The sequence below is a fragment of the Narcine bancroftii genome, chromosome 1, assembly GCF_036971445.1.
Source record: "Narcine bancroftii isolate sNarBan1 chromosome 1, sNarBan1.hap1, whole genome shotgun sequence".
In the NCBI taxonomy this organism is placed as follows: Eukaryota; Metazoa; Chordata; class Chondrichthyes; order Torpediniformes; family Narcinidae; genus Narcine; species Narcine bancroftii.
In genome coordinates this window covers 134,582,894-134,609,261 of record NC_091469.1, presented here as the reverse complement: position 1 = coordinate 134,609,261, position 26,368 = coordinate 134,582,894, and the positions used below count along the sequence as shown (strand labels likewise).

The window sequence follows — 26,368 nt, the reverse complement described above, 5'->3', positions numbered from 1 at the left end:
ATTGAGTGGATGTCGCTTTGAAAGAGCAGGCACATGAATGAGTCTGCATCAGTGGCAGATTAACCCCTAGGCTAAGCTTTAGTAAGGTCCGCAGGGTCAGTGATATGGTGAGGGGGGGGGGGGGCAGTCGTGGGCCATGCCCACTCATCAAGTGGTGTATCTACAGAAAATAGAGCCTATGGCAAGCATTGAATTTGCACCCCTATCCAAACATCTTACAACCATCATTTAGATGACTTTACCAACTCAAAAATACAAGTCAAGCTCTCAATGCTGTAGGGATCTCCACCCCATCCCAGCCACCAACCCCCCCCCCACTCACCCCATCTTGTCCCTGCCGACCCCCTTCCCCAGGCTTCTGGACCAATCAATGCTGCACAGTGTAAATCTGCAGCCACCACGGCTCCATTGCCTCAAGGGGCCGGCAACACCACTGACCCCACGGCCCTCCCGCATCTTTGTTGCTTCCGATCCATGCCCAGCTCCTTCGCTCCCTCCCTCCTCTGTGGCGCAAACACACTTTCTGGCCGGGTGGCCATTTTGCAGGGCCGAGCGGCAGCCACACTCCGAGCCATGATGGTACCAGAGGTGTTGCAATGGCACCTGCTACTGCTTCTTTTCCCCTGCCCACCCGCAGTTCTGCCCAGGCCACGTGCAGCGTAGCCTGAGAGCGGATGTGTATCACCGGCCACTTGATGATCAACCTGGCAGTGAGTCAATGGAAAGCGAGTGTGGCACCGGTCTGGGAAGTGTGGTGGGAGTCATTCAGAGGGCCCCATGCTGACTAAGCAAGTCCAAGTTAAAATAGCAATCGGCCCCAGTTTTATCTTAGAACTAGCTGTAATTTGCACATTAAATTCCCTGCCACTTGAAACTGAATGGCAACAGAACCCTTGATATGAAACTGGATCCATTGTCAAAGTCAGCTGACGTTAACGACCATATCACTGTTCACAACCTTATGACCATTTCTTTAATATCGGATGAAGCCAAGAAATTGAAGCAACAGTAGCCCACCAGCAACACTACTGTTAAGAGTGGATTTTGTCTTATATTTATTTCAAAGAAGCACCAAACATGAAGGCCAAATCAGATCAAACAACTTTATTAATGTTAATTTTCCAGTACCCCCATGACCCACCCCCGTACAACTGTATTTGAATAGAAAATAAAATTTCCTGAAGTGTATGGGTTATTTATACTTACCTGCATTATGATTACAATGGTTGGAATTAATGCTATAATGGCAATTGGGTAAATAGTTACAGATAGAAGGCAGGCGACGACAGGCATGTGAATTTCCCCGGCGCTGGCACAGACGGAGCAGTTCCAGCTGCATGGGGCATTATGGGTGATGAAGACAGTCATTGATCTTGCATTGAGCCACCACCCTGAGTAGGCCCATTGTTTTAGGATTTCAGTGAATAGGTGAAAGCCCATCGACAAGAGCGCTGAAAGCTACAAGTTGTTGCAATTTTCAAATACTTTCAATATTGTGGCTTAATTTCCTTTCTTAAATGTTAAAGAAACATTTCTATTGTTGGATCTCTTATTTCTAATGTTGTTTGATGGGCCCCCATACCTTCCGGGCCCCTAGGCTTCAGCCTAATGGTTAATTCGGTACTGGTCTACACAGTACGGTTCAATGCATCTATTCTAGAGACACAGCTTGTTTCAAGAATGTTTGATGCCAGTGCCTAACAAATAGGTCTGAATTTCACTTTGGATGGCTTGAAAAGTAGTTAATAGCTTGAAAAATAGTTAATAATTTTGAAATATTTCATTGACCTGGCTCGTACAACAAACCTTCACATCCTCGGCATGTTTTGATGAATCGTGCTTTTTTTAAATGTATTATGTTGATAAGCCTTTTCTCAATGTGGCCATACAAGCAGCAAGCAGGATACAAGAGCAGAAAATGCTGGAAGCACCCAGGACGTTGAGTAGCAACTGGGGAAAGAAAAACTGAGTGTATCAATGGCCTTAATGAGTCAAGAGTTAATGAATCAACTGCCTGACCAGCTGAATGTTTCCAAACTTTTCTGCTTGTATTTTCATCAACTCCCCATTTGTTTATATTTTGTTTAGCAAGAAAGACTGCTGGCCAGGTCATTCCCAGGAGAACACCCTACTTTAATTCATATGGTACTTCCTGAGAGACGGTCGAATTTAAAATATTAGTAAAGGTTCCTCTATGTCTAGCTGAGCATAGGTAGGTTCTCAATGTATAATCAAAGGGGCAATAACACCATCATTGCCACAATCTTTTGGCATTGCATTGAGAAGTCAGCCTCAGTCATGTGATCAGGACTTGACATGGGGCTTAAGCCCGCAGATACTCTGACTTCAGAGTTGAGAGCGAGGCCACAAAGTCACAACTCACAAGAACAAAAAAATCCAACAAAAAGCAAATGGCACTCAGAAGAGGGGGATGAAAGTTACCTGAGAACCTTTTTTCTAAAAAAATGTACGTAATTGAGTCATTGACCCAAGAAACATTTCCATGCTGACTATCTATCAGCCATCTTTGAAAATCTCATTTACCAGCACTTCAAAGTTCAGATTTACTGTTTGAGTACCTACTTGACACCACATACAACCCTGAGATTCTTTTTTCCGCAGGCGAGGCAGAATTACCACTAATTGGTCGTGCAGATAAAACTGTACTCCACGTACACATGTAAACTGTGTAGCAGCTGTTCCTAGACCTGATGGTGCGAGTCTATTCTTCTTTCCTGGTGGCAACAGCGAGAACACAGCGTGTGTTAGGTGACGTGGTTCTTTGATAATTGCTGCTGCTCTCTGACGGCAGCGTTCCTGATATATATTCTCAATGGTGGGAGGGTTTTGCCTGTAATGTCCTGGGATGCATCATTAACTTTTGCAGAACCTCACGCTCGGCTCAGGTACGCTCAGGGCTTTCAGTCACTTGGCCCACAACCTTCTGCAACTTGATGGCTCAAGCACTCTTCCGAATGTTGTCAGAGTCTCTGCCTTCACCACCCAGTCAGGCAAGGCATTTCAACTTTGGAACTGTTTTCTAATATAATCTGTTTAATCATTTATTCACCAAGTTAATCAACAAAAATATGTGGCGATGACTTAAGGGAAACATTTAACACAAAAAGCAATGAAACCTTTAAGTGTTTTTACAATATTCACTGTAATTTAGCAGTAGATTCATTGTTTTATGAATATTAAAAACCAATTAACCGGGAAGATTTTTTGTTTCAACCTGGGATTATTTTGCCAACAATATTTACATGAACCTGGAAAATGGGAGAGATTTAATCTGGTTTGAGGCTATAGTACTACGGAACAGTGCTTGTTTACCTGGGGTCATCTATGTTTACCCTTCCACAAGTTTAATCTTGAGCATGACTTTGAAGTTTCTGGCAGGCCAAGCCACGAGCATAGAATGAAACTAATTAACTGTCGAGGTTGATCCCGGCAACTCAATGGGCATGCAAATAACGATCATGGGTCACTGTGCATTTAAAGTATTAGCTGTTACTTGGTTGGGAGCCGTCGGCCTCTAAATTGGTGGATCATGAATTAAAATTTCCCCCAGAGCCTTGGGGAAAATATCTTGGCTGGCAGTCCAGTGGTGTGTTGATACAGGTTTTCACACATCCGACATTACTGGAGAATTTTATTCGTTGCGTAGTGCTTTGGTAGGTCCTGAGGGTATAAGGAGATGTTTACATAAATTCAGATCCTTAGTACAGAAGTGATATGTCTGCAAGGACGGAGACCTCCTTTTCATATTGATATTGGAGAATAGTGACGTTTTCCCTCTCTAAATTGGAGGAATTCCAATCTGTTTTGAATGCTCCAAATGGTAAGGTAATTCCACATGGCCCTCGTACATAGTAAAAAAATGTGACTGTAAAGGCAGAGATTCTCTGCCCTTTCGTCGCAGAGCGGCTCCAAGGTGGCAACACCAATCCCTCTTCAACCTAGTGTCAGCGGTGGAGCGGAGTGCTCTGCCACATAGCACAAATATACTACTGCTACAAGTGGTTGGCTAGGGGCAGGATGATGATGCTGTCGGCCACCACCAGGGCTCCCATGGTGATTGGTGTTGAGGTTAGGGCTCCCTCCTGCCATTCTGAAATGTCCGCTTCTTGTTCCCCCTCCGCCTCTCGCTCCTTCACCAAGGCCATCAAGACCGAGGAGCAGGAAGGCAGCGAGGAGCTGGAGAGAGGTGGAGGCCCAGTGGGGACAAAAGGAGTTGGAGCCCACCAGGGCCAAAGGGTGAAGGGGCCCGGGAAGAAGGAGGACAGAGGGTGAGGAGTGGAGACGGAGAAGCAGAGCCGGGGAGTCCAATCGATGCTGGAGGGGCAGCACTGGGCAGAAGAGCTGGAAGAATGATCAATGGGTGTCTTTGTTACCCTTAATCCCCCACCCACCTGCAATTCAAGAGCAGTTTCAGCTGCGTAGGGAATTAGGCTTAACGAAGATGGCCATTGCTTGACGGGCACTGCTTGCTCCGCCTCCATAAGCTACGGAGGATGGTACGAAGCGCCGCTCCACAAAAAGGTTAGTTCAAATTTTTCTCCACGGATGGAGCTCGAGGTGGAGGCCCGGCATAAAAACACCTAGAAGACTGCCAATCCATCATTCCCAATCCGGGTGTCCCTCTACATTCACCCCAGTCCTGTTAACTTTAGTTGAGGATCCTCCAGTAGAGTTCCAGGCCAACATTGACTGCCTCATGAAAGTGGCTGGGGAACCCACTAGTGAACTGGGTGGTAAGCATTAACTCAGTGGTAGAGGAAATAGTTATCCAAGACTCTCTTGTTTATGATCAGTATTCAGTAACTGGGGGTGAGAAATATCAAGCTTGTAAACATTGGTTCAACGCTGAATCAGCTAACTGGCAGGGGACGAGCGTTACTTCGATATTCACTGTGGAGCACATGGTAATTATAGTGTGTGGGGGAGTGGAGGTCATTGAACCATACTAGCCATGATGAGGGACCTTCAGCAGTGGAATGTGTGGGTGTGGATTGAAACAAATAGTATAAATCTTTAAATAGCATTATTAAAGGTGACAGGCTTCTTTTACCAGGGAAGTTTCTGATATTACTGCAATTACTCATCTCTCCCCCAGGACAGCCAGTAACTTCAAATATAGATTAATGCCAACTGGAGTCACATGCGCAGCGGGACATTTCATCCCCGTTGATGATTGCACCGCAGTTGAAATAAAAGTTAGATAGGTTTTCGAAATAGTAATCAGGGAAACAACTTAATTGGCATTCGGAGATGTTTGAGTAAAGTGTAGAGAGCAAGCCTGGATTTGTGAAGGTCATGTTCAACTAATCTCAGTGATATTTTTAATGGAGATACCAAAGAAGATGGGTGAGGAGAATGTTGTGGATATTGTCTCTGTGGATTTTAAGGAAACATTTGATAAAGCCACAAGCACAAGTCTGATTAATAATATCGAGGCTCATTGATCAGAGGATAGATTGGAGAAACAAAGTGGCTAAAGGACAGAAGACAACTTTTTTTTTTCCCCCCATGTGGACTTGAGTAGAGAGGATGAGGGTCAGATTTTAAAAAAATTAATGACATATAAAAATGACTTGGGTATTGGATGCAGACTAAACTTTCAAAATTTGGAGATGCAGCAAAATGATACAAATCAATGACAACAGGATATGGGGAGACCATCTTAACCAGCAGCAGGTGATTTAACATGTAGCTTGGTGCATTTTGCAGAAGGTATGAAGAGAGATGCCATAAACTTAGTGGAACAGTTCCAAACCAGCAATAAAGTGTGCTGTGCCTAGTTGTCTGAAGGTGGCATAACATATCATGCAACTAATGATTTGAGAGTTAATTTAAGCAAGTCTTAAGTTGTATCACCACCTAATCATTATTTTTGGCCTGAATCTCAAGCAAAGGTTCTTGGGCATCCTAGGATGTCATTGTTTGCTGTCTCCCCAAATATTTATTGTCTTCAATATAAGTTTATTTTAACATGTCAGCCTTGTGTGTATAATTTTTCTATTCCTTATTTGAACATTGGGCTGGTAATTGAATATAGCCAGACTCTGAGAGGGATTGTCAGAGTCAATGCTGTATTCTCTTGGCATAGAATAGTGACAGAGATTAAGGATGGGGCGGTAGTCACTCAGCTCCGAAATAACAGGAGAGTTGTAAATCTTTGGAATTTGCGGCCCACTGGATCAGACAAGAACAAGAGCACAGATTCAATGTAACATGCATCAGATACAGGAGGGACGTAAGGTGAAACATCTTCACGTGGACAGTGCAATTGACCTGGAGTTCATTACTGAGGGAAATAGCCACTCAGGACTTTTGGAGCGAAGGGGGTTGGGGCAGGCTGGATTGCTCAACATTGATTTGAGGGAGCAGATACCCTTCTCCTGTAGTGTCCTGAACTTGTTAGTACTGAAGGGATCTTTGAAATGAATGGATTTTTGAATGAGAAGGTGGTTGGGGTTGTGGTGATTGGGCAAGATGATGGACTTGAACCATGCCCCAATTGAATGGTGCAGCAGGTGTGAAGAACATGTTCAAAGAGATTCTATTTCATATGTTCTACTGTTCTGCTAGTTGGAGTTGGAAAATAAATGCAACAATGTTTATTGTGGGTAAAGGAGAGTGACTTTCCCTCGAGCTCTTTCTAAAGTTTGCCCACCCACTCACACCTTCCTCGCTGCCACCACCCCCAGCCCATCTCCCAAAATTGGTGCCCACCCACTAGTACTTCAAGCAAGTGTCAGAGGTCACTGATGTAATTCATTCAGTCACAGTTGGCTACACAGATGCTGGCGAGTCACAGCAGAGTGCTCCCAATGTCTCGGGAGAGGCTTTCTCTGTGCTCAGCAGTCTTGTTGAAGACTGCACGCTTGCTGGTAGTCTGAGCGAAGCGCTGTTATTAATGAATTATGACAGGCCTTGTTCTTGGCAGGGTGGAAAGGTTTCTATTCTCTCTTTTTAGGAAACAACATAATTGAAGAGGCTCAGAATTGGAGAAGGGAAGCGCCAACGTAGCTTAATAAAGTGCTGAGGGTTTGCAGGAAGTTTGTGGGCTGCCCTAAGTGACTGCAAGGGGCAGTTACTGTAATATCTAGATAATTTTCAGGAAAATGCTCTCTTTGCAGCTGCCCCTCATACTGTCGCTTCTTTTGTTTAATTCTACCTCCTCCCCTCCCCTCTCTCGCTTTGCAGTTGAAACACCCAAACCAGGAATACTAGCCTGGTCGCTAACTAAGGACTTAAAGTGTAGCAGTCCCTCCTCCCCGGGGACAAGCCAGGAATAGATGAGTAGAGCAGAGGGGCAAAACTTTCTCTGTCGTTTTCCACATGGATGTTAGCAGTGACACAGCCACGGACTGCCGGCCTGGTGAGTGGTGGAGATTTTGTTCCTTGTTGTCCTGGCTGCTCCACAGAACTGTGAATCTGCTTTATTGTTATTGATGCTGGGAATTGCTTTCCATTTGCATGTCAGCAAGGTACTGTTCCGAGCTTCTTCAATTATATTTATCTCCATTAACGTTTTTACCTGCTGACCAATGCATGCATCTCTTAATTTTTCCTTTCACTGCCTGTGTTCTGTGTTCACGCTCTTTCAGTGGAAACAAACACTGCTACAGTCTGAACAGAGCAATGGGGGTGGGGTTGAGGTGTCAGTGTACGGATACCTGACTGTATAAAACTGCAAGCCCGCTTGTCATAAAGCGAGTTTCAATACTGACGGATCGAAGGGGGAAGATAGTTAATCATTTTACCTATGGCTACAAGAGCAACGGTGGGTTAATCAAAGAAGTAAATAAAGAGAGGTTACATTTCTATTTCCTGAAAAAAGGTTCATTTTGCAGATGTTTTTATTATTGGTGGCAATATTCCAAAAAAAAAGTCTTGGTGGTGCATCAACTTCCAGTCTTTATAAATTGAAATCACCATTAAAATTAATTGAAGATGACTCCAGATTTTTTGTTAATTTTTTTGCAGCATCTTTATTTTCTTGGTTTGACTTTTGCTCTGTAGTCTTTGTGCACCTATGCACCACTGACCAATGTATTTCACAAACAAATGATCGCAGGTCTGTCAGAACATTGTTAAAGCTGCGTGCAGCATTCATAAAGCAAAATGAATGAAAATGGAAATTGTGTAGGGTTGACATTTATAACCATCGTGGATTTCTGTAGATTACAAAAATAAACAAATGTCCTATTGGGTCATTGGCTTTTTTTTTCATCTGTTTATCAGTTTTGCTTCATGTAGTGGCTAGTACAACACTATTCAAACACCTGTGACCCGGGTTCAAATCCGCTGCCGTTTGTAAGGAGTTTGTACATTATCCCTGTGTTTGTGTAGGTTTCCTCCAGGTGCTTTGGTTTCCTCCCACCCTTCAAAAATGCACAGGGTTTGTAAGTTAATTGTTCACATGGAAATATTTGGATGGTGTTGGCTTGTGGGCCAGAAGGACAAGTTACTGTGTCATATCTCTAATTTTTTTTTAAAAATCGTAATACCATTTTGGTACTTAAGAATCTTGGATGTCATAATGGTCAAAAATTTATTCCACCAATTTCAAAAAAGGAGCACGTTGTCAAAGAATGCAGGGCTTTGTTAGTCTGGGCTTTTCGGCAAATGTTTCCAAGTCTGACTTGCCATCGGTATATTTGAAGTTAGCAACTTTGCTCTTTTCACGTGCAAGGTGTTTATATGGGCATGTTTTCCCCTGATGAATTCTGATGAACAAAATGGGATGAAATAGAAAAAAAAAATTGTGATGTGGATGACTGATTATGTCAGTGGCTTGTTCAGTCATGAACAGGTAGGGGCAGCTGTGAAAACATTGCATTTGGTATGCTTGTGAAATGATATTTTTCCCCTCATTTAGGAAAAATATGATTCCTTTCATAATGATTCATTTTATAGACAGGAAAATAGCTTTTTTTTTCTTCCCTTGGTCACCTTTTTTTTTTAATTGAGGCTCTTGCCATCATTCTAAAAATATCAGTATTTTAATAAAAGTTTTAATAAGTAAATAGAGTACAACTCCAATGGTTGGGACTGGGACTATGTTGGATAAGCGTTTTTTTCGGCGAACCGGTCATTTTTTAAAAACAGTCCAGTGGCAACTGCAAATTACTTGCATCAATGTTTAAACATCAACAAACAACTTGGGAAGGCTTTTTAAGCATTAAAATAATGTTTAATTCTCACCAAAAAAAAATGCTGGCCTCTGCCGTCCAATCAACTAGACCTCCCAACCGCCGCTGCCGATCCCCGGCATGGGCCCACTGCTGCCGCTGTTCCCCGGGGTGGCTTCCCAGGCCAGTGGAACACTCACTGGTGAGTCGGTGAGCTCCTGTCTCCCTGGTCACTGGAGCTCACGACGGCAGAGTCCTGACTCCAAATCCTCCCCTCGGCCTGCTGCTCACGTGCACAGGGGAAGTAGGCCGAGGGGAGGATGTGGAGTCAGCGTCCGGTGTGCCAAGGAGGGAGGGAGGGAAGGAGAGGGGAGGGGATGGAACGCCACTGAGCCTGAGGTCCTGCTCCTGCCCGGGAGGCTGCTCTCCTTGATGACGCTGGGACAGGGATTCTTCTGACCGCTTGCGGCTGGGAGACAGTGGGAGAGAAAAGTCAAAGGGGAAAGGTAAAGAAGAAACCGAAAGAGAGAGGGGAGAGAGTTACCTAAAACTAGGACAATTGTTCTAATTTCATGTTGAGTGAATTTGTTTTCATTGTGTGAGGTCAATTCGGCTACGTAAAATAATTTGGATAAAATGAGGATTCATGATTGGTTTCGGATATCCTCATTTATCCGAATTTGTTTTTTAATATGGATAAATTAGGATTTGGGAGAATCTGATTTTGGATCATTGGAGTTGTATTTTAGTTCAGTTGATCTGCAATAGCTGAGTTATTTTTTTCCCATCTTCTTTCTGTGCCTTGGAATACAACCAGTTTAACAAGTCCACTGAAAGCAGATCTGAAACCCAGAACTGCTAAATTCCACTTGTCTACCTGATATGCTTCTATGCTGTTTATCCCTTGATTGCCAGGCAAGGTGAGAGCTTTAATGAGGAGAAAAACTTTTAATTTCTGTCATATTTTCAGCACATTCTAAAATGCTTTACAACAATGCTGGATTTTCTGAACTGCATTAACAGATGTCATGTAAAACCTCCGTGTAAAGTACTTCTTGGAGCTCGGATATACGGCTATGGGATAGTGGTCAAATCATCTGCCTTTCAGTAATATTGAGTGAGGATAAATATTGAACAACACACCAGAATTAGTTCCTTATCCTTCTTCTAGTTCTATGAAATCTTCTAATTTTGTTCATTCTTCTGCATCTGCCTGAGGGAGCAAGGGGGACCTCAGCTTCATATTCACAAGACAGCATCTCTGACGGTCTAGCGCTCCCTCGATACTGCATTAGAGTGACAGCTCAGATTTTTCATGTTGCAATCTCAGGTGCGGGACCTGAATCCCAGGACCTATTGACTTAGAGGAAAGTGTGCTGTCAACTACTGATGAAGACAGATGCTAGGAAACAAATGGCATTGTGGTGCCCAGGACATTGCACCCAAAACTGTGTCCAGAAGTGACGACTGCTTGCCCCATGTGGAAGGGTGACATTTTATATTAATGGTTAAGTAATCAGCATTTAAGCAGGTCAGCAATTTCTTGTTGTTCGTGGGGAATGTTGCTCAAACTCAGAGAAATTCAAATAGTGTTCTGAAGAAGCACGTTATATATCTGAAATGGAACATATGTCTCCCATAAACAAGTCCATTCTTCTTTGAAAATGAATTAGAGTACTTATAATTGAAACGGAATCAATATGTAACACTGTTGACCAAATTGATTGGATATCATGGCAGCTTCTGACCTGCTCTTCTGCTTTGTAATTGAAGGAAACTGGAGTTTCTGAGATTGATCCTGTCAGTGCCTGAGAGTTTTGGCAGGTGTAGGATTTGATTTGAATCTTAATTGTCACGCTCTTTACAGAAAAAAATGGCATTTCTGAAGTTGGCATTTACAATGTAGTTTTTTTTTACATTAGTATGAAGTGACTTTGCAAATAGGTCATGCGGTTGACTTTTTTTCTTGAGAGATTGTATGTTTGACAGACAGAATCCTCCTTGCACCAAGGCATGCTTTGACTGTGTCAGAAAGGTTCTTTATTTCTTAATAAATTTCAAATATCAATATCGTTAATACTCCACTAAAAGGTAAAGATAAATGGCATAATGGTATTGTAGAAATTTCCAATTTTTATTTATGAAATAACATAAGTGTGTAATCATTTGCAATTGTTGACAACTTTAGTTGTACTGCCCAGATGAGCATTTTAAAAATAGCATCATTAAAAAGCTGAGTATTAATTATTAAGTCTCAAATCGTCATGTGTAAATATGAAAGTGTTCCTGATGACTATTCAGGTGTATCCAAAGCAGAAGACATGGATGAAATATGAGATCAGTAACTGTTTTAAACTATTGAGGCCAGATCTGTGGCCTGGAAATATAGAAAGTCCAGGTGCAACCTTGGGAAGGGCATCACCAAGGCAAAGAGGCAATTCTGGACAAAGATGGTGTCTCAGTCAGACACCTGACAACTGCGGCAGGCCTTGCATGTCATCACATCTTAGAAGGCGAAACAAGGTACAGGTGCCTAACCTTTTATTCAGGATTGTCGGGTCTGGACATCTGCCATTGTTCAGATTCTTCCAGATTTTGAAATCATTTTAATTTCAGTCCCTTTAAGCAAATGCCTCTCTCCTCGCCCCCACTGTCCATACTCACCGGTCATCCGTCACCGGGGGTTGTGGGGGCTTGCAATGGTTCTTGATTGTTTTCTCCCTCAAAATTAGTATGGAAAACATTGAGCTCATCCGGAACTGATATGTTGCCATTGATAATACTACAGGTGCACAACCTTTTATCTAGGATTCCAAAACCCAGCAACCTCCAAAAACATGCCGCCGACCGCCGTCCATTGAACCCCCCCCCACCCCAGCCGCCAATCGGCACTGGATTGCGCCAGCCAATGCCAGAGCGGTTCCAGCTGCTTGAGGGATGATGGGTAAGGAAGACGGCAATTGCTCCCGCATTGAGCCACCCACGGCCTGCTTCTCTTCCACTGGGTGCTGGGGGCTGAGAGTCACCGAAGGTAAGAGAGGCCGCCCACGGGTGAAGGGACGGGAACTGAAGGGGGGGTCTCCCTCTGAAAATGGAGAATTTATTATGGGAAATTAATGTTCTACTGAAAAAAAAAATTGCAAGTTTTTGGAGGTTTCCGGGTTTTGGAATCCTAGATAAAAGGTTGTGCACCTGTAGTATTATCGATGCCAACATATCAGTTCCGGATGAGCTCAATGTTTTCCATACTAATTTTGAAGGAGAAAACAATCAAGAACTATTGCAAGCCCCCACAACCCCCGGTGACTCTGTGCTCCCAGTCACTGGGGCCGAGATGAACAGAGCCTTCAGGAAGACGAATTCTCTGGGCCAGTGTACATTATCTGCCAGATCCTTAGTGCCTGTGCAAACCAATTGCACATTGTTGGTAGACATGCTCGGCCCATCACTGCAGAAGTCCCCACTTGCTTCAAATGGACATCCATCATTCCAGTGTTCAAAAAAAGCAAGGTAATGTGCTGCAATGACTATTGGCCAGTTGCACTGGCATCTTCTGTCATTAAATGGTTCAAGAAATAGGTAATGAAACAAACCAACTCCATGCTCCGGAAGGAACTGGATTCACTCCAGTTTGCCTGCCTTCACAATCCCTCACCAGCAAGTGTCATCTCGCTGTTCCTCCAACTCTCTGTTGGATCACCAAGACTACGGGAACACCAATGGCAGGCTGTTATTTTGACTACAGCTCGCTGTTCAATATCATCATCCCAACAAAGTATGAACAAGCTAAAGGACCTGGGATCCTGTTCATCCCTCTGTAATTGGATCCTCAACTTCCTCACCTCAGACCATATCTGTACGGATCGGAAACATCACCTTTTCCTCCTTGATCATCAACACAGGGACGCCCCAAAGATGTATGCTGCACCCTCTTCTCTTTTGAGCATCCAGTACTGCGTAGCTAAGTTCAGCTATAATTTGATCGATAAATTCTCTAACAATACCACTATTATTGACCAGAGAACTTGAAATGATGAGTCAGAATACAGGGTTGAGATTGAGAATCTGGATGGGTGATGTCTGAACAACAGTCTTGCTCTCAGCATCACCAGATGAAGGAGATGATTGGTGAGTTTGGAAAGATTTTAGGAGGACAGGCTGAGGGATCATGCATCAGTCGGCATCCATGGGAAGAGGATGGAGAGAGTCAGAATCTTTGAGTTCCTGGGAGTCCATATTTCAGAAGACCTTTCCCTTCAAGGGAACTGTGAAGAAAGCACCTCTACTTCCTCTGGAGTCTGCAGAGATTTGGTGTAGTCTTCCTAATCATCTTTAGTGCGTTACACAATACCCAATCCAGTGCAGCCACTCCCCTCGTGGGCTCATCGACAAGCTGCTAAGAAAAAAAGCTATCCCATCAGCATTCTAGAAATTCTCTCCCTTGAGATCCAGCCCCAACCTGGTTTCACCATCTACTTGATGTTAAAATCTCCTATGACTAATATTGCCCTTCTAACACGCCTTTTTTATTTGCTGTTGTAATTTATTATCCACATTTTGGCTACTTATTTGGAGGTCAGTATATAACTGCCAACAATGTCTTTTTACCCTTGCCCTTTCTTAACTCAACCCACAGTGATTCTATAACTTCTTATCCTATGTCACCTCGTTCTCATGATTTAATGTTACTCCTGACCAACAGAGCCAAACCACCACCCTCTGCTTACCCACCTATCCTTTCAATACACTGTGCGTCCTTGGACATTCATCTCCCAATGACATCCATCCTTTAGCTACGATTCCGTGATGGCCACAACATCATACCCGCCAATCTGTAGCTGCACTACAAGGTCGCCTACATTATTTCTTATGCTACACTCAATTACATATAAAACCTTTAACAGTGTATGTGTCAGACTTTTGACTCTGTGTCCTTGTGGCATTGCAACCCATCCCTATGGTTGCAATTTTGCTCTATACCAGCTGTCTCTACTTGTGCGCCAACTGCTTCTTCCTCTGCCTCTTCACTTTGGTTCCCACCCCCCCACCCCGGCCAATCTAGTTTAAACTCCTCCCAATAGCAATGAGAAAACCTTCCTGCTAGGATATTGGTTTCCCCTTTAGTTCAGGTGCAACCCGTCCCACTTGTACAGGTCACCCCCTTCCCCAGAAAATATGCATGCATCCAGACTTTTGAGGTACTTAACCATCACTCAGTGCAGAATGTTGCATTCACCACATATCATACCCTGCTGATCATCCCTCTTGATACTATCAATAAAATAATGGTGTTTGTGCAGTTAAGCCACGAGGGAAAAAGATAGTGCTGTAGGAGGCTCCTTTCCAATGGGAAAACAATTCTGTGACCAGCCGAGAGGCTTGTATATAAAAGATTCCTGCAGTCACAGGACAAGGTGCTCAACTCCTTACAAAACACCTCTTTCTCTTGAAGTCCTGACCAGATTTGAATAGTTGACCTTGTGAAGGTATGCCACAACAATTTACTATTGTAGGTAATTGCAAAGTTGATGGACAAAGTCTGTCAAAGCTATGGGAAAAATATTACCTGAGAAACTAAATGGAGCATAAAAATGCACTTTTAGCATAAGATCATAAGATATAGGAGCAGAAATGGGCCATTCACGGTGTCAGGTCCGCTCCGCCATTGTGGTAGATCGAATCATACAGGTGGCCCAATTTGTCCAGAGTCACGATTGGGCGCCATTCCAGAATATCCCCATGGCTGAGCGCCTGGTCCATGCTAAGGTGATTCAAGAGTTCATGTGGACACTTTGCAAATGTTGTGAGCATTTCAGCCTCAATGACTTTCTCAGGCAGTGAACTCCATGTATTAAAAACACAAAAATGCTGGAGGAACCTTGAAGAGGTGTTCAGGCTCAAAACTTTGGTTTATAGATGCTGCGAGACCTTCTAAGTTCCTCCAGCAGTTTTGTGCCTTTGCTTCAATCACAGCATCTGCAGACTATTGCTTTTCGCTGCACTCCAGGTATTCATGACTTTCTGAGTGAAGAAGCACCTTACATATACTTCATCCCCTCCCTTTATCCTCAAACTAACTTCTAGTTTTATCTATCCCTGATAGGGCCGAGTTTCTTCCAGTCTTCCCTATACTCCTCATAATATTATGTACTGTGCCTTGATAATATCCTCCCTTTACTGCCTCCACTTAAGGAAAACCAGATCCGGCCTCTCCATTCTCTTTAGGCCCTTTTATAAAGCTAAAGAATCTGAGCGTAAATGCGGAGATTCTCTGCCCTCATGTCGCAAACCTTACCTTCGTAAATGATCCATGAGTGGCTTCAAGGTGCCAACTCCAATCCTTCAGTAGGCTTGTGTCAGAGGTGGAGCGTAATGCTCCACCTCGTTCCAGAAATATCCAGCTGCTGCAAGCTAGGGGTAGGCTCATGATGATGCGATCAGCCCGTGACCCAGGATTGTTAGAGTATCATAGAATTGTTATCAGTTTGACTGCCGCTGCCACCCTCTGCTACACCTTTGGGTTTCCTCCCGGTGCTCCGGTTTCCTCCCATATTCCAAATAATGTAGGCGACCTTGTAGTGCATATGGTAAGGCATAGGATATGGTCCTTATCTGCAAAGAAATAAAGATGGGAAGAATTGTTGGCATAAATGTGGTGGGGCAAAGGGCCTGTGTTGTATGAAAATGAAAAAGATTCTTCTCCTGATCTGGCACTTTTTCAGTCTCCATTTATCAAACCGTGGATTTACTTCAGCAACTAAATTTCAATTTCCTGGCATAGTCGGATTAGATGTTGTACTTTTGCTATGTTTGAGCCTTTGGAATTTTTACTTATTCATTCACAAGAAGTGGACTTCACCAACATTGGCAGAGATTATTGTCGATCCCAAATTGGACCTGAATTTTAGACATACAGCATGGTAACAGGCCCTTCTGGCCCATGAGCTCATGCTCCCCAAATAGACCAATTAACCTACAATCCCCATATGTTTTTGCAGGGTGAGTAGAAATTGGACAGCCTGGAAGAAACATACGCAGACATGAGGATAGTGCACAAACTCCTTACAGACAGAGCCAAATTCAAACCCGGGTCACTGACACAGTAATAGCATTGTGTTAACCATGCCGCCCAACTGATGACCCAGTTTAGGGTCAACCAGACAGATGGGTCTCGAGTCACATGCAGGCCAAAGCAGAAGCAAGGGTAGAAATGAATGAAATGAATAGATATGAGGGAGAGAGTGTAGAGAAGGTTCGCCTTGACGGGGTTAGCAAATGAGAAGAGATTGAGTCATCATGACTGTACTTGTTGGAATTCAGAGGAATGATAGGGGATCTTATGGAAACATAAAATTACGAAAGGCGTTGATAAGATCAAGCTAGGTAAGTTGTTTCCATCTCTTTTTCTTTTGCAACAGTCTGTTTTGTGATCTCTACTACTCTCCTTTCCAAGATCAGTTCTTTCCCTCCTTCCAATACCCTTTGAGATGGAAATTCAAGATGAAACATACAATATTCAAACAAAGAACAGATGCTGAATAATTTCTGAATTATTTGCTTCTTAATGATGTTAGCTTGAATAGCATGTATCAGAGAGAAATTTAACCCTCTTTTTATCTTCCTTTTTTCTTGCTGTGTATCCATTGTTGCAAACTAAATGCCAGACCAATCGCTGTTTTCAAAAGAGACAAACTATTGTTGACTTTATTTTGCTCAAGCTCTTGTAGTTTTCAGTCAAAATGAAAACCATATTTCAGTAATTAACAAAATGCAAATTATTGAAAACAGAACTTCATTTTTGTCTTTGGCCTGCTTTCCACTGTTAAATTCCACATGGAAAAAAGGTATTAGAGTATGGGATAACAGTTCCTTAAGATTGAAGAGAATAAAATATCTCAATCTTCAACCATGTTCACTCTGGATTACAAATCCATGATTAAATTGTGGACTTCAGAAGGACCAGGAGTGACCGCCCTCCACTGCACATCAATAACTCTGATGGAGAGTGTGGAGAGCACCAAGTTCCTTGGAGTTCACTTAACTAGTGACCTATCTTGGACACTCAACATCTCCTCACTTGTCTGGAAGGCCAACAGTGACTGCTTCTCCTGAGAAGAGTGAAGCCAGCAAGGCTACCGGCCTTGTCAACCTTCTCGAGGATCATGTCAACCATCTCGAAGATCCCTATTGACAGTGTCCTGGCCGGCTGCATCACAGTGTGGTATGGTTTCTGCAGAGAAATGGATCGGAGGTCAATCCACAGGACCATGAGAGTGGCAGAGAGCCTCTTCCCCAGGATCGTTGACTGAAGAGGGCGTGCAAAGTCATTGAGGACCCCTTCCAACCTGCACACAGCATCTTTCGGCTGCTCCCATCAGGGAAGAGATGCAGGAGTATCATACCCTGATGACTTAATCTGCGAGAAGTGCATTCAGCTGCAGCTCCTTTCAAGCTGAGTTAAGGAATTGGAGCTGGAGTTGGATGAATTATGGATCATTCAGGAGGCAGAGGGACTGATAGACAAAGGTTACAGGGACACTATCACGTGTAGGAGGCAGGAGGAGGGTAGAAGGATGACAGGCGAGGAAAAGGGAATTGGAAGTGCAGGGCACCCCTGTTGTCGTTCCCCTCAATAGTCGGAGGACACACCAGCTTTGCCCCACCCATTAGTGCACACCTTGCTGTTGGACACATGTAAATTACCTGGACTGGACTGGATTCTCCAGCCTGCCCGTACTTGGCCTTGGGCCATTGGCAGTTGTAATTGGATTAACCCTCCTGGCACTGAGCCATTGGTCCCTGGGGCTAACGAGCTGGGTTGGGACCTCCAGCACTATAAAGATGCCATGTGTTGTTTGTTCTCTCTCTTTGGCAGCTTGGGACCACCCTGCTTCACTCCAGGCTTAGAAATGTGGAAGGGCGCTGGAGAAACTTGGTAAAATGTGCACTGTTAAAGGGTTGGGAGTGTTTAATTAGTGTCCCTTGTAACATAGAGCCGGGCCTACACTGAGTCGAGGGGTGGTGGGACATCATAGTGATTTTTCCTTGATCATTGTATGTACCAGTTCATTGTTTGTATGTTGCAACAGTTACCATTTCCCACAATTGCCTTCTGTAAATAAAATTCTTCCCTACCAAAACTGTGTTCCAAGTCCTTGCCTTTGAGACCTTCCAAACCTGTTTCCTCACTCACAACAACGACCCACTGGGCACAACTGATCAGGTCTCTGGCACAGTCTGGTCCTGTGGCAAAGAAGGGAAGGAGGAGAATAGGCGAGCTGTAGTGATAGGGGGACAAATGATGCTCTGCGGAAGAGATTGAGTATCTCGGATGGTATCTTACCTCCCTGGTGCCAGGATCCGAGATAACTCAGATTGACTTCATGACATTCTCAGAGGGAAGGTGAGCAGCCAGATGCCGTGGTCCATATAATGATATGGGCAGGAAAGGTGAGGAGGTCCTGCAAAGAGAGTTCAGGGAGTTGGGCACTAGTTTGAAGGACAGGATCTCCAGAGTTGGTACCTCATAATTGCTACTCATGCCACATTCTAGTGAGGTTAGAAATAGGAGGATAGTGCAGTTTAACATGTAGGCAAAGATATGGTGCACGAGGGAGGGCTTCAGGTTTCTGGATCATTGGGCTGTCTTCCAGGGAAGGTGGGGCCTGTTACGACAGGATGTTTTGCATCTGAACTGGATGGGAACTAATATCTTTGTAGAAAGGTTTGTTAATGCTGCTCTGGTGAATTTAAACTAGATTTGCAGGAGGAGGGGAACCAGAGTGCCAGAGCAGATAGAGGAAAAAGATGATGTGAAAATTACATGCACTGTTAGAAGTTGGGATATTATGGAAAAGTTGTATAAGACATTGGTGAGGCCACATTTGGTGTATTGTGTGCAGTTTTGGTCACCTAACTACAGGAAAGATATCAGTAAGATAGAAAGAGTGCCAAAAATATTTCTAGGATGTTGCTCGGACTTCAGGAATTGAATTACAGGGAAAGGTTAAACAGGTTAGGAGTTTATTCGCTGGAGCATAGAAGAATGAGGAGAGATTTGATATTTAAAATGATGAGGGGGATAGCCAGAGTAAATGTATATAGGCTTTTTCCATTGAGGATAGGTGTGAGATACAAACCAGAGGACATGGATTAAGAGCGAAAGGGGAAACGTTTAGAGGGAACATGAGAGGGAACTTCTTCACAGAGACAAGTGGGAGTGTGGAACGAGCTGCCAGCTGAGGTGGTGAATGCAGGCTCAATTTTAACATTTAAAAAGAATTTGGACAGGCACATGTGAGAGGTATGGAGGGATATGGACTGGGTGTAGGTCAGTGGGACAAGGCAAAAAAAAATGTTTGGCACAGACTAGAATGGCCGAATGGGCCTGTGTCTGTGCTGTTGTGTTCTATGGTTCTGAGTATCTGAGCCAGGACCACCAGGCTTCTTCCCACGGGCAGTGAGAATGTTGAACGACCAAAGGAATTGTTCACACTAACCATCCGAGACTTTAGCATTTGCACATCGATATGCAAGTCCTGCATATGTATTGTCTATCTGTGTGTCTGCGTCTTGCACCGAGGACCGGTCGGTGAGCACTGTTTTGTTGGATTGTTCTTGTTCAATCAGATGACAAAAAACTCGACATGAAATAATAGCTCAGGTTAGATAACAAAATGGCAAGTTAATTCATTGTCAATATATTTCTGTTTAAAAGCTGCATCCAGGGACAATAATTGCATCGTATTTTAATTTGCTAAACAAAGAATACTTTTTTGCAAAGGAAGAGCTTTCTAAAAATGAGCATAGCAGATGATTATGGCAAATGATTTGTTACCACTGCCATCTGTTCACCAATTCTTAATGTAACGCTGCAGGATCCAGGGAGGAAATCGCAACACCTTCTTCTGGGAGGGGTGATGGTGCGAGGGAGGGGCAGAAAAATGCAGACACACCAAATTGGCACTTTGCCCAGATTTAATTTTGCGAGAAAGGTGCAGAAATTCACAGGATGTTGCAGAGTGACAAATAACTTGTCACATAGGCGATAGCATCAGACATGGAACTGGGTTTCGTTTTAATCCATTCCGTGAAAGTGAAAAAAATAGCTTTAAGTCTTCGCAGTAGATAAAAGCTCTGGTTGGTTTGCGATGCCACATTGGATGGTGTAGCTTCAGTATCATCTACTGTGTATCGCACTGGTCAGGATCAGGACTGAGTGGTGGGACCATAGAACAGTCTAGTTAGCCATGGATTCTGGTGTATTTTGGGTGAAAGCGCAGAACTGAAAATTTTAATTAGTCACCAGAGATCTTAGTCCCCATGGACATTCAATGCCTTTTGCTTTCATGTCATCCCATGAAAATAATTGATCAGAACAGCACTGGACTTTACTGTGGTTCCTCCTGCAGACTGATTTTTAAACCTGCCTAGTTGTAGAACCAATGTTAAAATAGCATCTCATGCAACGAGCTGCTTTTCCCACTGATTTTAGCACCAGAGGTGCTAATGGAGTTTTGGAATTGGAAGGCAGAGGACGTTCAAATATATTGGCATGTCACGTCTCCAGCTCTGAATGGAATAAGTACCAATTCAGTGGTGAATGATACAAGTCCCATTACTGAATGGAATAAATCTCCAGTCCTGAATGGGATAAGCCCAGGACTGAATGGTATGTCTCTTGTGGTGAGTGGTATAAATCACAGTGTCCAGAGCTGAATGGTATACATGAGTGTCAGTGCATGAGAGAATGTGTCAAATGAGCATTCTTTAAAAAGATGTTTGATAAGGTCTATAAGGAGAAACATATTTCCCTTCTACTCCATGATTTCACAGGGAACATTTGGGCCTCCTAACTGTGCAGATCCCCTCCTTCATTGCTGCATTCCCTTGCTTTGCCCCGTGATCATTGGTACAATTTGCCCTCTTCCATTCTTACTCCAAACAATCCTGCTTTGCCGCCAGAAGTAATTCCTTTCTGATTGTCCTGTGTAAGGAGCAGGCTTGATGGTCTGACGGGCCTACCTCTGCTCCTATATCTTGTGATCTTGTGAATCTAAAGTAGGATTAGTGCAAATGGATGTTTATGGTCTGCATGGACTAGACAGCTGAAGGAGCTGTTTCTGTGCTGCACACCTCGATGAAACCACTGCCATTGTCAGCTTCACTGTTGCTTATCCCTCACTTATTTCCAACCTTACCACGGGAGGTTGGGGGGGGAGGGCTTGGATGAAGTGGGTATAGCAACAGATGCCTGCCTTCAGCTCTTACCCAGAGCTTGAGTCTCTGCGCTCACCTTCTCAAAAATGGCTCCGTGATCAAGCCACTGGTAAGTTGATCATCGCCCATTCCTACACAGGTCATCAGAGCAGCTAGAAGATGCCAGTCGCAAAGCAGAGGTGGTTTAGATCAGTGGTTCTCAACCTTTCCAATCACACCCCACTTTTAAGTATTCTCTATGACATAGGTGCTCTGTGAATAGTAATAGATTGGTTAAGGTAGTATGTGAGTAAAATGTAAAAGTTTGAAAACCACTGTTTTAATCGTACCTAATTGACTCATTATGTGCACGGTTTCATAACTCCAAAGGAAATGGGCCAATAACAATTTTTCTCAAGCAAAATATTTCAGTAACAATTGGGTCTAGAGCAGTGATTCTCAACCTTCCCTTCCCACTCACATACCACCTTAAGCAATCCCTTACTAATCACAGAGCACCGATGGCATAGGGATTACTTAAAGTGTATGGGAGAGTGGAAAGGAAAAAATTTGGACTGCTGGAAACTTTAGGTGCTCCCAAGTAGGGGTAACAACACACCCAGCAATGAAATTTTGCAAAGTGAGGCGATGCAGTCATTAGCCACAAGGGTAATTCATACTCAGAGTTATTCATTCACAAATCAACTGTGACTGTACCATGCCCACAGCAGCCTTTTTCTGTTCTGGATAATAGAGAACCCCTTTGAAAAGGAAAGGCTTGACAGGTGAGACAAACTAAGGTGCTTCAATTTTGCTTCAGATTTAAAGGGCAGTGTAGAGTCTGTCTCTTGTGAATGTGTTGGTCGTGTCGCATAAGTTAGGGTTGCATTATTTCTACTAAGTATGTTGCAACATTTTGGTGATTTGAAAGCGATTTCTGAAAAGCAAGGAGAGTTTTTGGTGCGAAAACTTCAGGCTGACTGAGTTAAAGGGGAGTGACATGTTTGGATTTAGTGTTCATCCATAACTGACTGCCTTTACGCAAGGGACGCGATCCTTTTGCATGGCACTGAATCAAACCTTTCAAAATCCCTTTCTTTTCTGAACCTTGCCCTTTGCACGAGTACAGTGCAGCTTCTGTTACTTCAGCGTTGATGCTATCCCAGACTGTGGCAGATTTCTACGGCTGTCTTCTCGATTTACACATAATGTAAAACTCTTTGGCCAATATAAGAAGAGAAAAATGTGCAGACACATTTTTCAAAAGGACTCCAAAAGGAATATCGGGAAAATGTGGCCCGAACAACTGACAAATTCTGAGTGCATGCCCAGATTTGAGGGCAACTATTTAAAGGATGTGGAAAGAATTCCTCAGGAGAATTCCCTCTGAGTGGAAGTGCCACATCGAAGTTGTCAGCAGAAATATAACCATCCTATCCATTTTTAACCTGGGCCATATTGATTGTTTAAAAACGCTATTGATTTTCATTAATTAATTGTGATACGAAGAGTTAAGCAAAGAAACTCCAATCTCAGTAAGACTTCGAAGGAAATGAGCCACGATTAACCTCTTCCCAAGAATGTTTTAATGAGTATTGCTATTGTCACTTGAGTTCCTTAGTGTCAAGGAATTGACCAGTGGGGAACAAACTACACCAAATGCAGAGAGGAATACAGTAGAGTGTGTAAAGAATTTAGCATGCTTTTTTTTTCCAAAAATAAACTTTATTCACAATAGATTATTTACAAAGGAAGATTATTCAAAGTCTTTTTAAGAGTGGTATGGTTGACACAATGCCTTTACAGCATGAGCAATCAAGACTGGGGTTTGAATCGCCCATTGTCTTTAAGGAGTGTGTACATTCTGCCCGTGTCTACGTGGGTTTTCTTCAGTGGCTCCAGTTTCCTCCCACCATGCAAAAATGTACCAGAGGTGTACATAGGAACATAGGAAGTAGGAACAGGAGTAGGCCAAAAATGGCCCATCAAGCCTGCTCCGCCATTCAATACGATCATGGAATTTATGACGCAACTCCACCTACCTGCCTTCTCCCCATATCCCCTAATTAGGCTAATTGGGGTAAAATTGAGCGGCTCCGACTCGTGGGCCAAAATGGCCTGTTACCGTGCTGTATGTCTAAATAAGAAATAAAAATTTTTTGTCATATCCATACATTTCCATTACTGTGCACCATTACATTTGTTCTCTAATTGCCACCACTATGGCCCCTTGTAGTTATTCCTCCCTCTTTTGCTTGAGGGACTTCCCCCTCCAGTGTCAGCCCCTCGATGCCAGGTCGCAGCAGGACTCTAAGCTGAGATACAGAAAAGCCTCTGTGGTTTTGCACTCCTCAGGAATTAGGTCTCAGCATTTAGCATCAGGCCTCCACATGACATTGGAATTGGTCCTTGTGAAAACAAAGTGCATGGCAGTTCGCAGCTATCACCTGAAGTGGGAATGTAAAGCATTGCTTTAGAACAAAAGTGTCTTGAATGCAACTCAGCCTTGACCTCATTCTAGAGTGCAATGAGTGTTTGGAGGATACTTGTAACTTGTTTTATTTGGAGTAATTATTTGTATTCTGTTGTGACGTACACATGAACATAGTCATTACTTAACTGTGTTACAGAACTCAAATGTAAAGGGGGAAGAGCACTCTGGAAAGCTGTAGAAATCAGCTGGGGGGCGGGGAGCACAATGCAAAGGATTGAGTCTCAAAAGGAAGTACTGTCCATTGCTTTACCCTATATGATTATGACAGCAAATTGTTCTCTTTGTCCACTGGTGTTTGAATCCATTTCTATTCATTTGGCTTTTGTGTGCTTGATTTTTGCAGTGCTTTGTTTTGACGGTGCTATTTAATGCTTTGTTTTTGCCATCGCACACCAAAATCCTCATCTTGTCTCTCCTCAGGTCCTCCCATGCCATCCTCCTCCTCCTCGGCCACTCCATCAGCCATTGAGCAGTCTGGTTCCCCATTTTCGTCGCCCGGTGCCAATGGCAACCAAAGGCGGTTGCTGGGCAACAGCGGCACGCAGCCGGTTCATGACTCTGACACAGATGATGAGGAAAACAATGCAAATTCATATCTAGCTCATGCCAGTTCAGGCACTGCCTGTGTGCCCGATAATGGTAAGAAATTGCCTGCATCTATCACCTCCTCTTGAATTGGCACTTTCCAACTTCTGAGCTAGCCTCTCACTAAAACCACTCTTCTCTGCACTAACTCTTAACAAGAAGCTTAACTGCACGGCAAGCTTTTGTCTCTGTCTGAATGCACGATTGATACACACAGTTGTCACTTGCCCATTGCAGGATGGGTCAAGCACTAACCCCACTAAGCACATTCAGATCTGAGCTGCAGGCAGGTCAGGTCATCCACAGTGGAGCTAAGGATTACCCAGATAAAATGGGCTTGAAAGCAGCAATTTCCTCGGCATTGCAAAGAAATTCCTATGATGCTGTCTTTGGGTGCAGTGATGGAGCTGCGTGCAGGAATTGCTCCATCAGATCCTTGTGCTAAAAGCGGATGCTCTGTTTGCAGTTTCCCAGCTTTTGCATCTGAGAAAGATTCTTTAAAAATAATCGAGAATCCCTTAGACAGCTATTGGCTTGCTGTTTGGGGAAAGAGACGATTGAAGCATACTTTAATGCAACGTCTTACGATATATTTGATCTGAATGGCGCTCACAGTAATAACTCCTGTTGGGGCTGCCTTGGCTATTTTCCCTTTCTTTACAATCTAATTTTCTTTCGGGAATGTAACAATTACATCTTTTACTGTGTGATTATTATGTTTAACTGCAGCATTGGGAGTTTGGTGAGGATGTTTTTATTTGGCATGTAAAATCAAGACATAATAGATAAGCAGCTTTGTGCTTTATTGAAGTCTTAGTTCACTGCCGGGGTGATTCAATGTTTTGACTAAAACTTTGGATTAGATTGCTGATACATGATATGCATTTGGTGCTATTTAATTGTGTGGCTTTTAGATTCCAATGCCCAGATGTTTGCTGACTGTTTTCACCAGAAGACGAGCTCCATTTTAATCTATTTGTTCACAGGATGTGAGTCTTGCCAGCAAACTTGGCATTTGTCATTTATTCTAATCTCCCTGAACCACAGTGACACAGTGGTGCACCTAATAAATCTGTTTCTTCTCAGCTCCAATAATCTGGGTGTAAGCTTAAATCTCTGGTGCTGTCTGCCGAGAGTTTACACTTTATCCCTCTGACTGTGTGAGTTTGCCTCGAATGCTCCGGTTATCACCCACCTCCTAAAGATGTGTGGGCTAGTGTGTTAATGGGTGACTGTGATTTGCTCTCTGTCGGTGAATGGATTTTGCACTTTGGGAAGTCAAACCATGGTAGGTTTTCCATGGTGTATGGAAGGGCCCTGGAGAGGGTTGTAGAACAGAAAGACCTAGGGATACTGGTGCATAGTTTATTGAAATTGGCAACTCTGTTGAATAAAATGGTTAAGAAGACATTTGGCATGCTGGTCGTCAATGGGCGGGATATAGCATTCAAGATGTGGGAGCTCATGATTCGGCTGTACTAGGCATTGATGAGACCACACTGGGTACATTTCTGGTTTCCCAGCTATAGGAAGGATAGCAATAAATTAAAGTGGGTGCAGATGAGATTCACAAGGAATTCACTTAGCCAGAGAGTGATGAACCTCTGGAATTTGCTACCATGGGTGGCTGTGGACAGGTCATTGAGTGTGTTTAAGGCAGAGATTGATTAGGTATCTGCAGAATCAGGGTATCAACGGTTATGGGGAGAAGGCAGGGGAGTGAGGGTGAGTGGGAGAATAGATCAGCTCGTGATGGAATGGCGAGGTGGACTCGATGGGCCTAATGGCCGCCTTCTAATCCTATATTTTATGGGATTGGAGGAATTGAGTTATGGGAAAGTTTGGATAGGCTGGACCTTTATTTCCTGGAATGAAGGAGGTTGAGCGATGATCGTACAGAGGGTTATGAAATCATGAGGGACATAGATGAAGTGAAGACTCAGTCCCTTTT

The 26,368-nt window shown here is 43.5% G+C and overlaps 1 protein-coding gene across 17 annotated transcripts in view; it reads left to right on the top strand.

Annotated features, from left to right (window-relative positions):
* Positions 1-26,368, top strand: part of LOC138764513 (teneurin-3) — a 4,541,667-nt gene that overhangs the window by 4,191,465 nt on the left and 323,834 nt on the right. For 14 of the 17 annotated variants that reach the window (XM_069940598.1, XM_069940580.1, XM_069940589.1 and 11 more), the window contains one exon: positions 24,253-24,471. The exons of 2 other annotated variants lie outside the window; for them this stretch is intronic. In XM_069940598.1, the coding sequence (XP_069796699.1) occupies positions 24,253-24,471 (219 nt within the window). Of the gene's footprint in view, positions 1-7,257; positions 7,385-24,252; positions 24,472-26,368 lie in introns of those variants that run through there. One more of the 17 variants, XM_069940683.1, reaches the window with a different exon arrangement.